Raw genomic sequence first — 17146 nt, 5'->3', positions numbered from 1 at the left:
ATTCTGTTTGCGGGAATCGAACAGGGCATTAGCAGAGATGAATTACCTCACATATGATACATCACTATGATGTTATATCAATTTTTATGACGTCATTCCTATTTTTTGACATTTTTTGTTTCACAACCCAGAGTTTTCATCGGATCTTCGTGAAACTTGCCATGTATATGCAGAAAGCCCACGCGCAGGCAGTAACCATCTCCGATTTTGGAAATTCCTCCAAGAAAAAAAGTTATCACGTCAAAATATCTCCGCTAATGGAAATCGCCGAAAAAATTATCTCCGAAACTAGGCAAGCTGTTTGAATTTTATTTGCGGGAATCAAGCCGGGCATTAGCACAGATAATTTATCGCAAACCTGATACATCACAATGACGTCATATTCGTTTTTATGACATCATCATTAAGAGGACGAGGATCTTCGCTCATTTGAGCTTGTTTAAAAAAAAAAAAAAATATATATATATATATTTGATTTCTCTCACATTTTGATTTATGTTTTCCAATGTTTACTTTCCCACTTAATACATTTGACTATGTAGAGTCAAAATGAAACTGATGCATCATGCACCAGACATTGGCCCATCTTGCTGCCTTCCACTTCAAATGATCATGACACCATAGTAGTTGAGTCTGATGATCAGTCATCGGAAGTGTAATGTAGCAGCGTTATGTATGCAAACCACGACTTCTTTGGTGACTTTCCATTGTTTGAGTTGATCCATCAAATCCAAAAAATTGATGATGTTGCACATCCAGTGCGACTTCTTGGGACTAGATAGATGAGTCTTACTTCCTGTATGGCAAAGGTCGCTTTGGCTACCCACTTCAAGGCCAATTAGTTGTCCGACCAATCTCTTTCTGTTTTGCCCAAAATTTGCTTTACCATTTACAGCACAATACCTAACGTCTCTGCAGAAACAGCATTCCCAGTGCCCATTCATTTTCAATCATCTATGAATACTCTTTGCTAAAATGTTTTTTTTTATCTATCATGCTATAAAGAGGGTACTGCAAGTGTCGCCTTATATAGTTACAGCACAATGTACTCTATGTCTTCAAAAAAGTAAAGCAGCATAAAAATAATGATCATAAAAAGTAAAGCATCACCAATCGAAGAAGATTGGCCAAAGCAATGGTCGATCTTAAATATAGTTTCCATTCTAAAATCAGGAGATCTTAATTTTGGCAGCAACTCTCATGGTATTAATCTTAATAGTTGCCAAGATGTATGATCAAATGATATTGAACCGAATCTGTCCTGCTCATGATCAAAACCTGAGGCCAAAACAAAATGGATTTTGCAGCGAAACGACAACAGTTAGACACATTATTGTACGATGAAAGCTAATAGAAGGGATTTTTTTTTTGTAATAATGCCATTCATTGACTTTTGAAAAGCCTTTGACTCCATCCATCGTTCCAAGTTGATGAAGATCCTGTCGGCTTATGGAATCCCTTATCAACATGTAAAGGTGACTGAATATGTATATGGATAAATATACTAAGATACTCTCACCAAATAAAGAAACTCAATTTTTCCAAATTCTAGCTGAAGTACTGCAGGAAGACACCCTTGCCCCTTATCTGTTTGTCATATTGCTTGATTATTTACTCAGAAACACTATCAAACGCAAAGAGGAAGAATTGGGGTTCCAACGAGAAGGAAGGAAAATAAAACGAGTTAAATCAGAAGATGTGGCTGATATCTATTTGCCGATGACATAGCCTTGTTGCTAGAAGAAATTGAGCAAGCGCAATAAATTATGAAGAGCTGAAACGGGGGCCCAGTGAGATAGGACGAACAATTAATGCCAATAAAATTAAAAGGATGACATTAAACCAGTCAAGAAAGGTCTCAATCATGTGAAATCTATACGAATAAAAGTGTGTGTGTATGTGTGTGTGTGTGTGTGTGTGTGTGTGTGTGTGTGTGTGTGTGTGTGTGTGTGTGTGTGTGTGTGTGTGTGTGTGAGTCTCCTCCGTAACTCCAAAACCATAAAACCTAGCAGCTTGAAACTTTGCATGCATTCAAAGAAAACTCCAAGGAAGTGCAAGAGTGAAAATTGGGTCTTTGGGTTAATTAAAATACCCCTTTTGAAGATGATTAGCGGCATTATTTAATTATATCCTTCATCAAGCGATTCACGGCCACCTCGCTCTCCAGGTCTTAAGGCATTTCCTGGGTAACCTCGCTGGGGTCTGAAACTGCCATGTTTTTTGGCCTGCTCAACCATACACTGATTTGGAACAGGTCGCAATGATTTCTTAACGATGAAGTATTTTTTTCACTTTCCTCACTCATATCGAATGCAGCTCATCATACCTACAAATCGCTGCATATATCGCTTTTGAAAGTACTACAACTTTTAAAATTTGGAGCTTGAAGTGATTTCATGCATTACATGACACGATTTTTCATGATCTACTCTCATGCACTAATTAAAGTACATCATCGAAATATTATTTCGGTTTTGAGGATCAGATGTCGTCCGGACGAAATAATTGTCGAAATCTGGACTCAACAGGGAATCAAAGGTTTTGCAAAGTGTTCTTTGGGGAATCAAAGCAAATCTGGTAAGAACCGTATGTTTTTTTTTTTTTTAAAGTTACAACGTTTGCTCGGACCAAGAACCAATGTACTATGTGCCACATTCACAGACGAGCAGCCAAAATAGTGGATTTTCTGCAATGTTTATTTCATGGGAGATTGAACTTTGCTATGTCTCCAGGGATGTTCTGCATTTACCTGCAAATCTTTTGTTGGTTGTGTCATTTTATTTAATCAATTCATTTTATTTCATTAACTGCTGTGAAGACGGACTTTAAAGTTAATGGGATCCTTTATGGTACACAGCAACAGCCTGAACAACCATTCCTCATCAACCATTTAATTGGAGTGCTTGCATGAGTGCTTAAGCCACTTGCCGAGCACCCATTGTCGATAGCAGTACCGCGCTACATCATTCTGAGCGAATCGTTCACTCTCTGCGGATGCTTTTGCCACACCACATCATTCAGAGCGAGTGGTTCGTGCTCCGTCACCCTGAGCGAGTGGTTCGTGCTCCGTCACCCTGAGCGAGTGGTTCGTGCTCCGTCACCCTGAGTGAGTGGTTCGTGCTCCGTCATCCTGAGCGAGTGGTTCGTGCTCCGTCACCCTTAGCGAGTGGTTCGTGCTCCGTCACCCTGAGCGAGTGGTTCGTGCTCCATCACCCTGAGCGAGTGGTTTATGCTCTGTCACCCTGAGCTAGTGGTTCGTGCTCCGTCACCCTGAGCGAGTGGTTCGTGCTCCGTCACCCTGAGCTAGTGGTTCGTGCTCCGTCACCCTGAGCGAGTGGTTCGTTCTCCATCACCCTGAGCGAGTGGTTCGTGCTCCGTCACCCTGAGCGAGTGGTTTGTGCTCCACCTGTGAGTGTATTGTTCATTAAGCATTCCATATTTTTCTGCTTATTCCCATATGCACCTCTCTCTCTCTCTCTCTCTCTCTATCTCTATCTCTATCTCTATCTCTATCTCTATCTCTATCTCTATCTCTATCTCTATCTCTATCTCTATCTCTATCTCTATCTCTATCTCTATCTCTATCTCTATCTCTATCTCTATCTCTATCTCTATCTCTATCTCTATCTCTATCTCTATCTCTATCTCTATCTCTATCTCTATCTCTATCTCTATCTCTATCTCTATCTCTATCTCTATCTCTCTATCTCTCTCTATCTTGTTCTCCCCCCTCCCAACATCGTGCATTACCTCTCTCTGTCTCTCCCTCTCTGTGTCTGCTTGTCTCTGGCCATATCCGGATGGTGGTTATGTCTGGTCGGTGTTTGTCTCCGGACGCGTCTTGGCAGTGTTTGTCCCTTGACGCGTCTGGGCTAAGTTTGTCTCCGGACACGTCTGGGCTAAGTTTGTCTCCGGACTCATTCGGGCGGTGTTTGTCTCCGGACTCATCCGGGCGGTGTTTGTCTCTGGATTCCTCCGGGCGGTGTTTGTCTCTGGACTCCTCTGGGCGATGTTTGTCTCTGGACTCATCCGGGCAGTGTTTGTCTCTTGAATCGTCCGGGTGGTGTTTTTCTCTGGAAGCATCCGGGTGGTGTTTGTCTCCGGACATATTTGGGTGCTGTTTGTCTCTGGACACTTGGCTCAGCACCAATCCAGGCAATATTTTTGGCTGGATTGGAGTTTGTCTCCGGACTTTTCCAGACAGGAGTTTGTCTCCGAACTGGAGTTTGTCTCCGGGCCGTGTTTCTAGTATGACCAGTAGATAATGGATTTCAGACATTATTTTGTTTCCATCTACACTGTTTTTTTTTATGCAAAATCATTTTGATAAGACAGTATGAATCGTAATTAACACTCCACCGCACGTCTGCCTTCCCTTCCTCTCACCTTACACTGTCTTTCCTTTTCCACCCCTCCTCGCCCCTCCTCCCTCCTCTCTCCTCTCTCCTTTCCTCTTAATCTCTTCACACTCCCCACTTTCTCCCCCACCCCTCTCTCCCTCTTTCCCCCTATTTTTTTTCTTTCCCTCCCCCCCCCACCTAAAGTATTTCCATCAGCGAAGCGATGCATGGTATTTGCTAGTCATGGAATATAACTTGAGACAGTCAATGGCAACAAGTATCTTGGTTCCTGGGTTAACACAGCTGATGAGGATATCAAACAAAGGAAAGCTGCCGCATGAAGAGCTTGCAACAAACTTTCAAGAATATTGAAGTCGACACTCTCGCAGCATATCAAAGAACAACTGTTCATGGCAACAGTTCTGTACTGATGTATGGAAGTGAAGCATGGACCATCACTGCAACCCACGAGAAGGGAATTCAACTTGACATCTTCATTCAGCTTTCAATGTCCATTGGTCTGAACATAGGACAAATAAAGGGCTCAACATTTCACTTCTAATGCTATCAATCAAAATTAGAAGACGTCTCAGGATTGCTTGACACTGCTACCACCCCAAAAAGGAACCTGTTTACAATTTTATGCTCTGGACACCTCAACATATGGAAGGCTGAAGTGAGGTAGACCAGCTCTCAACTACATTGAAATGTTGTCGAAGGATATGGACCTGGAGACAGGGGAACTACACACATAAATGCTTGATTGAGAGGACTGGGAGTTGAGGACCAATGTCATCTGAGTTCAGCCTGAGAGCCGACTTCAGAAAAAGTATGTCGTCGGTGATCTGTGTGTGCAGCTACCTTGAACAGGAAAACAAATAAGGTCTCACATGCACAGATTTGACTGTGGTTTGGATGATAAGGCAATCACCTAAGGGCAAGGAAGTTATATTAACCAAAGAAAACTCCACGAATGAACTCTAAAAATTTTAATGTTTTTTTTTAACATCTGTGAAATTAATTACATCTTTAAGGAAGCATGCTTAAATTTAGTGGCTACCTCTATTATATACTAGCAAATACAACCCATCACTTCACTGACGGGAATATTAAGGTGGGTGCGGAGAACAGGAGAGAGAGAGAGAGAGAGAGAGAGAGAGAGAGAGAGAGAGAGAGAGAGAGAGAGAGAGAGAGAGAGAGAGAGAGAGAGAGAGAAAAAGAGAGAGATATAGATATAGATATAGATATAGATATAGATATAGATATAGATATAGATATAGATATAGATATAGATATAGATATAGATATAGATATATATATATATATATATATATATATATATATATATATATATATATATATATATATATGGGGTTATCAAGGAGAATGATATGTTATGCTTAATAAGTGAACACGAAAAAACACACCACTGTTTAATGAGACAAACACAGCCACTGCGCTTGGAGCAAGTACTGTCACTTTCCAGGGTACACTGAGTAACAGCAACATGACAGCAGTGGTGCCACCTTTCTCACCACACTCAGTGGGACATTCCCTCAGGAGAAATTTCCTCCCCATGCTCAAGCAAAGAAGCAACACATATCATTTTTAGTCTTTGGTGTGACTTGGCTGGGGTTTGCACCACCAACCTCCTAGACTCAGAACAGGCACTCCAACCATTACACCACTGAGTCTGTCATTACAAAATTGAATTATTGCTTTCACTCCAATTTATTTCTGCCAAAAATTAATCAACCTCTATTTTGGGATAGAACAGGGATGCAGGGATAGTGTTATATTGGTAGGTTCTGGTGACTGAGTTTGCCAAACTTTTGCAACCATTTCTTTGTTGACTTCAGAGGAGAGAGGGGAAACTTAATTCCATACATTTATGCATCTACAGAATACAATGGACAGTAAAATAATTTTCACAGCCTTTTATGGATTAAATAGCCAAGAGTTTCCTGACCCATTCAAGCACAATTTATGGAGATGAAGTCTCAATATTATTACTGAGTGTAATGATATTTTTGAATAGAAGCTAATTTAGAAATTTTGAAAACTGAGAATTACTATGAGCTCTGATAATTATCAACATTTTTGCATTCCTTTCTTCTATTTTTTTAGGACCATTAAGCAGTAAATTCAACTAAGAACCATCAGGTGTCCGAGATTGGTTATGAAACATGACATTGCACAACCAATCATGGACTTGCAGAAGCAAAAGACATGTGCCTCCACATACAGTATAAATGACTGAAATACATCAGGCCTGCCCTGAACATGGGTTTCTGAATCACGGTTTTGCTCTATCGTAGTTGACTTATTGTGGTAAAATGTGCCGATAATGGCATGAGTCCCTCGCTTTATCATGATGGATTAAATATCCTTTATCATTTATCTTGCAGGAGAATACACAATCCCGCATTTTTGTCTCACCTCATCGTTGGGCTTTTGATATTGTGCCGCACAGAGTATCATGTGATTTTGTTTGATTTAGTGTGATTTCGTTTGATGTCACATGATTTAGTTTGATATCATGTGATTTAGTTTGCTATCATGTGACTTAGCTTGATATCACATGACTGTTTGATATCACGTGATTTAGTTTGATGTCCTGTGATTTAATTTGACATCGCATGATTTTGGTTGATATCATGTGACTTAATTTTACATCATGTGATTTAGTTTGATATCATGTGATTTAGTTTGATATTGCATGATTTAGTTTGATTTTAGTTTGATATCATGTGATTAGTTTAATATTGTGTGATTAATTTGATATAATGTGATTTCGTTTGATATCACATGATTTTGTTTGATATGTGATTATTTTGATATCACGTGATTTAGTTTGATATTGCAGAACCACACACCATTTTAAGATTGGAGTAAACTATTTTTCCCTTCATTTCTTGACAACCGTCAAAGTTTTCTGTCAAAGTCAAAAATCATCCAAATCATAGATAATATCAATTGCTTCCATACTTGTATTTATTAGTAAAAAAAAAAAAAAGATGTTAAAACTTTTGAAACCCTGATCCAAGTGTGTGAATTATTTTCTGTCGTTCTTGGGGAGACAATGGAGTTTTGCCTTTCTTAATTTCTTTTATTGCTTGTAATTTATGGGATTCCCTTTGGGCATCTTTTATACTCATTATAGCAGCCGCTACATTTCCCACAGCAGAAGCAGTTGAACCAATTAGGTCTTTATGTTTAAGAATAGTTGAACCTATACCCATTAGAGTATCAATTATCCCATCTTCTTTATTTCTAAATTGATGTCCCACTTCCCATTGTCTCTTCGGTTTATAGTAGCCTCTATCAAGATACATACCGTCACCCTTATAGTATGGGGAAAGGAACTTCCCATCCCCTGTAATTATTTTATACTAGCAAGTACAATCCGTCGTTTTGCTGACGGGTCAATAAAATGTGGGGGGGGGGGTGGGGAGAAGGAGGGAGGGATAGATTGAGGAGGCAGGTGTAGTGTGAGATGGTAAAGGGGAGGCAGAGAGGATGAAGGTAGGGGAGTCAGGGGGGAGGTGGTGAGAACGACACCTCACCAAACATTGATATTCACTGTGGGAGGGAGGGGTGCGTGAGAGAGAGAGAGAGAGAGAGAGAGAGAGAGAGAGAGAGAGAGAGAGAGAGAGAGAGAGAGAGAGAGAGAGAGAGAGAGAGAGAGAGAGAGAGAGAGAGAGAGAGAGAGAGAGAGAGAGAGAGAGAGAGAGAGAGAGAGAGAGAGAGAGAGAGAGAGAGACAGACACACGCACACAGAGGCAGAGACAGCGAGAGAATGACAGAGGTGTGGGAGGAAAGTGCTGCATTTTATGAGGAGGGGGGTAGTGAGGAGGGAACAGAGTGAGAGAAAAGGGTGGGGGAGAGGAGGCGGAAAAAACAGACTGGTCTTGGTGGGGTCTTGGTCTTGGTGGGTCTTGGTGGGGTCAGCAAAGAGAATGATATTTGACACTTAATGACCGAACACAAAAAAAATATGTCAGAACAGCTCTACACACAATGTCACAACAGAGTTTGTAAAGTAATATGCTGGCACATCTGCAAAACCTTTGATATTCCAGTTCCAGAAGATTTTTGGAAAAATGAACCAAAAGCAATCACTGAAAACATTGAAGTGCCGCTCACGTATGACCTTATGATCCCATCGGGCATAAGCATCGAAAACAAAACATCGTGACAAGATATCATACTTAGCTGCAAAAAAAAAGAAGCATGCTGGTGATTAATACTGACAGTGGATACTTCAAGACCTGTGAATGATCCATTCCACCTTCTGAAACACATATATAAAGAAACTTCACAGCTTGGTCCGTGAATCGTGACCCCTTCAAAAAATGAAGGTGGATACTTTGAGCCCACCCTGGGAGGACTCCATTCCACATTCTGACTCCCCATATATATATATATATATATATATATATACATATATATATATATATATATATATATATATATATATATATATATATATATATATATATATATATATATACAGACACAGACACAGACACAGACACAGACACAGACACAGACACAGACACAGACAGACACAGACACACACACACATTGGCTTTTATTAGTATAGATTTTCCCAACTCATGCTTCCTTATAATAACCGTTGTATTTATTTGTTGGAAAACTTCACGTAGGTGAATTCTGATGGATATAATTTCTCCATTAAAAGAAATCATGTGATTATCTTTATCGGTTATCCTAAAATTTACTCTGTATCCAGACAGAGTATCCAGACAGACAGATATCTGTATCGGTTTTTCCAGACACGGGAAGATAAACCAGATTTTTCAGTTCCATGTTGAGTTTATAACCAATTGGGGTTGAGTATGCACTGAATGAAGATATTGTATTTGTTCTTATTCCATCATTATAAGCACCATCAATCAAATCACAGTGAATTGATACTGAATTTATGCCTAAGGATATTTGAATGACATTATCATGATAAAACATTCCATTAGCTTCAATCTTTTTTTGAAGAGAAACCCAATAGCTCTCTAAATGAATTATCAATTGTGAAATCAACCTTGTAGTTATTTTTAAGTGTAATTGTTGATTTTGAAGTATGTTTCTGAATATTTATAACAATATTTTTTGATTCATCACCTTGTTCTTTCACAAGGCGAGCAATTTCAGAAGATATTTGAGAAATCTCGTATGCTCCAGGTGAAACTGTTATCGTTATGTAACCGCTTCCCAGATTAAGACTGAACTTGTCATTTTTATCTGTGATATTAAACAAGGTATTATAAATTTCCATAGACAATAAAGATGCCTCATATTATTTTGTTGCGTCAAGTTGTAGTGGGTATGGGAACCAAGATGTGTGATCACTCTTTTTCATTCTTCCTCCTTCTCTCAGCAACACTAACCCCATAATCAAGTGAGTTTAGTATATCAATATATGCTCTTTCATCCTCATTTTTCATTTTCAATGGCTCATTGAAATAATCTGAGACACGATTCTTGGCTAAAATGTAATATCCATCTTTTATAAGAAGAAACATTAATCTGGGGGTTAATTTAACAGGTGGTCAGACAGAACTCAAGAACCTCAATTCATCATTATATATCAATAACTTTTCTTGAACAAGATAGAATATTGCTGGTTCTTCTGTGGGAATGAGACCTGCTATGGTTTTTGAATCTGTTGAATATTCATTGTTTTGGAGAACATTCACAACATAATCAGCGGGTTGATTTATCTCTTCCGGTTGTTGAAAGAATCCTTCATAATCATATTTTAATTCTCCTATATATTCTAGTTCTTCATCTGTCATTTGTCTAAAATCTTTTAACATTTGATATTTTTTAGGAGTGCATTATATTGCAGGAGCTATGCAGGTCCACTATATTGCAGGAGTTGGGAAGTTTTTTTAAAAAAAGTAGTTAAAAAAATTTATCTTGTTTTCTTTCAAACGCTTCTTCACCCATTAGTTTCTGTATCTCTTTCTTCGTTATGTCTTCCTGTTGTTTTAAAACTTTTGAAACCAACTGTTGATGCTCCTTAAACCTTCTTGCTTGTTCTTTCACATCCATTTATTTCTTGAAAAATATCATTTTGTATCTCATCTTGTTTCACAACAATATATTTATATTTCCAGTCGTGTGTTTCATATACTCCTCAAATTCTTTTTTACTACACAACATAGAACAATTGTCTCTCCAAAAATTATTTATATCTATTGAATTTAACTTGAATAAAATAAAAGTATTAGCATTATTTATTATCAAGTGATGAGGGAGTTGAAAATATGATTGACTAAGATAAATACAATTACAATAAGTATGTCTCCCTCTTGTGTAATAACTATCCATAACCGTTTGGTTTCTCTCATTAACACAATCATAAAAGATGACGAGATTCTTTTTTGATATATCCATATCTTGGGGTGAAGGTATATCATCCGTATTATCCCGAAGAATAAAAGTTATATGTTTTGATTTCTTTTTACATTTCTGTGTATCACAAAATAGTTGTATTATATCTTCAATATTATAATCATTTAGTTTGTTTTGAAGTCTAAATAAACCAATTATGTCTTCTTTTTGAAGACCCACATTAAAACCTTGTGAGAGTCGTTGATACTCAGGTTGAAAACTTGACTTTGTGAAAATGATGGAATTATCAAAATCTAAAAAGTTGGGAGTGAGGAGCATCTTCAAAAGCAGGCAGGTTTTTCAACATCTGCTTACACCAGCGATTAGAATTTAATCTTAATGAATTTGGAAGATTTTTATGGTTGTTAAATTTTATCTTATTTCCCCAAATGGGTAAAAAAATCATTCATGTATATATGTAGAATATACATTATTTAAAATTTTATAGGCTTTTATAGAAACTCTATGTTTTATCCTGAGTTCAGGTTTAATTTCAAGATAATCCATTATTTTATTTATACAATATCTTGTGTTGATATTTCCCCAAAAATGACAATTGTGAATAATATACATCATCAATGCATGAAACATTACCATCATTTGTTCAGTCTCTTCTCTTGTCAGAAAAGGTGTATTATCACCCTCGTACTTAACATTCATTTCTCTTATTAATCTTGTAAAGTAATTCATTTTTGGTGTAATTTTATAACAGTTGTATTCATATATATATATATATATATATATATATACATATATATATATATTCATTAGTTAGAAGATAATCACATAATATACATTGTTTATGGACTTTGACTCTGTGTTTAATCCAACTCTATCACATGCAGGACAATTCTCAAATTTGTCATATGGAGAATCATGGAATTCAAGAGGCTCAATATCTAGTATACTATTCATATTTATGTTGTAAAACTTTACTCAAAACAGAATTCATCTTCGGTATCATCTTCAGTACTTTCATTGGTGCTTTTACAATCATCTATAAAACTACTTTTATAACTATCATTTGAACAGTATCATAACTTTGAACTCTCAGTATCATAACTGTCTTCTGTTCCAACAGATACTATCATCACTCGTATAATCTTCAAAATCTTCACTTGAATAATGACTCGTATTTAATTAGTGGAAAAAACATTACCATCTATATCCACATACTTTTTTTCATTAAAAGATTCAACTGCTACATTTTTTTTCGATTGAAGGTAATTTTAAAATGGTTCCTAACTACTACTGAATGAAATGTCATTTCACCCGAGATATTTACATCTGCCATTTCTTCAAGGTTTACATCTTTAGGGTTATTTAAGAAAACCCAAATTTCTCCACATTTACTACTAATAGTTTTATCCTCTTTATCCATTGCCTCAGTAAAAAGGGTTTTCTTTTGTGATTATTTTACAACTTTTATTACCTCCTCTAGTTTACTATAGATCTCAAGAAGTAAAGGTGAAACTTATGTGAGGACTACTTTAAATGATGTTTTCCCATTGAGGGAAAATGCTCTTCCTTCAAAGCGAATTGAGGAACTCCTATTATCTTTCATAATAGGTTTTATCCAGAAGTTATTAAAATCATCTTTGTTCACTTTTACATTGGAGCAATATATTTCACTTTCCTTTTTAATGGGAGAGATTAATTGAAATTTGTCTTTGGTGTTTTGAAACATTGTATTTATTAAGTAAAAAAAAAATTCACTACAATCTTAAGATGGTGTGTGGCTCTGGAGGTTTCCAGACAGGATAATTGAGAGGGGTGTATCATTTCATACTGGGTCAAAGGAGGTGTTTGGAGAAATAACAAAAATATGTATTGTTTGTTAATATACTCGATGGAGATACAAGTAGTAAGAGAATGAAGTTGTTTGAGAGATTGAGGATTAAAAGAATATTTGTTGATTCACTGGCAGAGTGGGAAAGAGAGATCTCAGAATTCCTCTATTCAATGTTTCAAGAAAGGAGAAAGGAGAGGGGGGACGTATTAGAGAATGATAAGAAGAGCCCTTTGTTGCAGTTAATTCCCCCCTCCGAAGAGAAGTGGGAGAAGAGTTTTGGTTTTGAGTGCTCTTGAAGGGCTAGTCAATAAGTTTTTCCTTTCCCCCCATTCACTTGCATGTAAAATTTGGGATGTTCTTGAAGCCCCAAAGCCCAACTACTCATGTGATTTAGTTTGACATCGTGTGATTTAGTTTGTTATTGTGTGATTTATTTTTCACCAGTCTTTTAATTACATTGTGCGGTCTTCATGACAGTCAATAGTTATGAAGAAGAAGAACATGCGGGTGTTCTGAAGGAGAAGAATATGTGGGGTTTTTGTGAAATTAGGCAAATGTAACATTATGAAATGTTATTAAAAGGTTTAAAATTAAGAAGCAACTTAATTCAATTTTGAGGAATGTTGGTTCAATTGGGAGGTAGTGAGAAAGGAAGAAATAAAGAATGAACCAAAGAAGAAAATAAGAGGCAGAACAAGTTTGCGATATTTTTCGAGCAAAAATATTTCTTTGTTTGTTTTGAAGCGAGGAGGGGGAATAAGACAAGGTTGAGAAGTGTGAAAGAATCCACTTGGGATATAGCGGAATGAGGCACATATATCTGGAGAGGTTTTCGCTAGTCCTCATGGAGAGGTGCTTGAAATTAAAGCATGACATGGACACTGTCATGGCATTTTAAACGGAGGTCTGCAAAGACATGCAGAACAAGGCAAAGCAGACAAAGATCACCTCCTTCTTCACAACGTCTGATTACCCTTACAACCCTAAGCCATGGACGTTGACGTCATTTTAATAACATCCAATGCCCTTCTTCTTCTTCATCATCATCATGTACAATTTTAAGTGTTTTTCATTTTCACTGTACAGTATGCACAGTACTAATTTAGGCAAAAAGGTCGATAAATTTTACAGTTGGTTCTCCGCTAATGGGGAGGGTCTGCTGTATCCATTAACTTGCATTCACTGTTTCACAGTTCATTACTTTAATATAATCATCAGATCCTGTAACTAAATCTTAGAAATCTGAGTTTAGTTTTCCTTTTCCAAAATAAATCAGTGGAATTGGTAAAGGTGTTGAGAAGAATGCAATAATGTGCCTCTTGATAAGCTTTTGATGGAATCCATGCATAACATGAGCACAAAAGATACTTGTTAAAATGTAGCTTGATCACCTCGCTGATCCATCCTCAAATTTTTTTTCTGTGTTTTCCAAACTACCCCTAGATGGTCCATCACACCACTCATGTATCCTGCTTCTTTCCTGTTCTCAGTGCCCAGCACAGCCTATGTGTCACTGACTTCAGCCAACCTCTTTGTTGGTATCAATGGCAGTCTTGCAACGTTTATTTTGGAACTCATCCCAAACAACTCCGTAGGTTATCATTTTGCCTTCACATTGTGTGTGAAATCAGGAATTTTACCATAATGATGAGAAAGGCTGTGTACCAATTTTATTATAATTTCATCAAGAGAATGAAATGTCATTGAAAAGAAACAAACTAATTTTTTTCATTTTTTTTTAACACGCCGATGATGTCCCTGAGTCTGCCACACTTTTCTCATACCCTCTCCTCCTCAACACCCCTCCCAATTAAATTAAGTCGTTAGCTTTGACGGATTTATGTAAGCTGATGTTGCTGTAGCGCAGGTATGATGGGGGTGAATGGCATCCTTCTGTGTCAAATTTCCTTTGTTCCTTTGTTCTGTCCCCAAAGGTTGCAGAGGTAAATGTTTTCACCCCCATCTGTCTGGCTGTCTGTTACTTGTGAACAGTGAAGATTTTTCAAGTATATTGGTTGGTTGATTGGTCACGTGTGTTATTACTTGGCAAATTAATTTTTTTGCCAAGTATGTTGGTCTGTAGCGTCTGTCTGTTTATCTGTCTGTCTGTCTGTTCGTCACAATTTTTGGCCACAGTTATCAAGCAATCCTTCTGAATTTTTTGTGCATAGAGGTGACCAGCCAAGGACAGCAATGCATAATTTTGGTGAAGATCCGAATCTGGATCCAGATCTGAGAATTTTTAAGTGATTCTTCAGCATTGAGAGATTGGGCCAAAACAATATACAGCACATTGTCTCAAAAGGTTGTGAACGGATTCGGACGAAACTTGGTGGACAAGTTGGGTGTGTGACAAGGACGAATCGGTTCAATTTCAGGTCCATATCCGAATGCAGATCCGGATATGAGATTGTTTAATTTTTAAGTGATTCTTCACCATTGAGAGATGGGGGGCCAAAAACTATGTGTAGCATGATGTCTCAAAAAGTTGTGGACGAGTTATGACAAAACTAGGTGGATGAGTTGGTTAGGTGACAAGAACAAGCCAATTCGATTTTGGTGAGGTCCAAATTCAGATCCAACCTATCAGTGTAAACTGTTGTATCAGTGTAAAAATGTAAACTGTTCAGCCTGGTGGAGATATGCACTCCACCGAGTGCTGTTCTGTTTCACCAAGTGTCACTCTGAGTGATTTTTCATTCTGTATTTGTTTGTTACTTGCAAAAATCGAAGATTTTTCATGTATATTGGTTGGTCGCATGTGTTAGTCTGTCTGTCTGTCTGTCTGTCTGTCTGTTTGTTACTTGTGAAATTGCAGATTCAGGAAGAAATAAGAAAGGATTTTTTTCTTCTAATTGGTGGTTTACTACTCTTAGGGGTCAAAGAAACTCTGTGGTACCATAAAAAAATTGGGGGCATTAATTGTAGAAACAAACCCTGCAACAGCAATAAGTCTGCCACTATCTTACAGGGGGAGCCTGAATTACAAGCAGTTTGGCATTGTTCCACCCAGCAGTAAAAGAGAATTATTTGGCTTGATTCAGATGGAAAAGCTAATAGTCTTGCAGCTTTGCCAAAGGTTTTGGTGATTTTTACTCTTAATTTTGAAGGCTTATGAAGAATCTTGCACATTGATTACGTATAGGACAAGGACATTGCATGACATCACTTCACTTCAACAAGAACAACAAGGAAATTAGTCAACAATGGATTGGGATTTCAATTTTGTTTCGATTTCAAAAATCACTTCCACTTCGCTACGAACCTCCGTGTTGGACCTCAGTTTAAAATCAGGGAAATTAAAGTTTTTGAAAAATTTGAGTGATTCCCTCTCAGATTTCACCCTCATCATAATGTTGTTTAAACTTTCTTTGTTCAAGAAGATGACTTGTAATACCAGCTACCACCGGGGGCTTCCCCCACCTTGAACCCCTCCCTCAGATTCGATATGCTACCCAGACAGAAACCATCCATGGGGTACCCTTCTTCAACATGCAAATTTGGTTGGATTTGGTTCAGTATTATTTTTTAGTTTTTGAAGTATATATAAAGAAATATATAAATTTGCTTTTGCAGTATTGATTGGGGGCTATGGCATCAGATGATGTACCACAAATATCAATGGGAAGCATTGATTTGCTTTTCATCGCTACATCTTTGGATTATGTCTGCTGGGTTCACACAAATCACTTCTCACATTTATGACAACTAAATAGTGTGGACCTAAGTGACACTAATAGTCTCTGATGACTTCTTTGAAGATATTAGAGATGTCTTGATACTTTTTCCATATGGTTGAGCAATGACTTTAATCAATAATTTTGATTGAAATCCCACATGAGGTATTTGAAGAGCAGCCAAAAGTACCATTTATTCACATCATGATGATGGAATTGAAATGTGAGCTGGGGAACAGCTGAAACACACTTGATTATGAGAACCATGAGTAAGATCGATGCCAAGTTTAGTGTAGTTCCTTCCACAGATTTCCTACGAGGCTTTAAAAATGTTAACAAAGATGACTAACACTTGTGCAATGGTATAAGCTTCCTGGAACATTATTTCACATTCATTTGGACCAGTGAAAATAACAGAGGCTTTTGTAATGCTACTTGTACCAATGTATTTTGTGTCACACTTAGCAAACATGTAGATGAAGTAGCTATCAGCTACCCAATCTCCTCTATCACATCGTTTACTAATTATATTATGACTATTGAAAGAGACTTGTTTTCGACTTAAAATTGGCCCACTAATCTTTTTGACAGGATCTGAAGTCGGTGAACGACTTGCTGAAAAAATATCTGTTGGTTTTCCCACATTTCTGCCTTGGTCGTGGTCTAATTGACCTTGCCAAGAACCAGAAAATCGCCGACCGAGCGGCCAAGTTTGGTCAGTGCCTTTTTCCCTTCCCTCTGTTTGTAAACATTATGCTACAAAAGGCAGTTATTCTAACCTGAATTTCATGGCATTGCTACTGATGCACATGCAACATCTATGTTCAAGTTTGTTGGGATGATCTGTGGAGCAAGCAACATTTTGTTGTAGCCAAGCACCATCTTTGGTCGCCAGGTAGAAACTATACTTGCTGGATGAA

General features: G+C 37.6%; 1 protein-coding gene across 1 annotated transcript in view; it reads left to right on the top strand.

Moving 5' to 3' along the window:
- The window catches only part of LOC147024132 (phospholipid-transporting ATPase ABCA1-like), a 315313-nt gene that overhangs the window by 215836 nt on the left and 82331 nt on the right, over positions 1–17146 (top strand). The window contains exons 37-38 of the mRNA XM_085883724.1: positions 13993–14140; positions 16818–16941. Coding sequence (XP_085739850.1) covers positions 13993–14140; positions 16818–16941 — 272 coding nt within the window. The remainder of the gene's footprint in view (positions 1–13992; positions 14141–16817; positions 16942–17146) is intronic.

The sequence above is a fragment of the Eptatretus burgeri genome, chromosome 6 (assembly GCF_056783735.1).
Source record: "Eptatretus burgeri isolate ZD-2024b chromosome 6, Ebu_testis_v1, whole genome shotgun sequence".
Classification (NCBI taxonomy): domain Eukaryota; kingdom Metazoa; phylum Chordata; class Myxini; order Myxiniformes; family Myxinidae; genus Eptatretus; species Eptatretus burgeri.
Note: the sequence above shows the minus strand (reverse complement) of the source record. Positions and strands in the feature narration are given on the sequence as shown.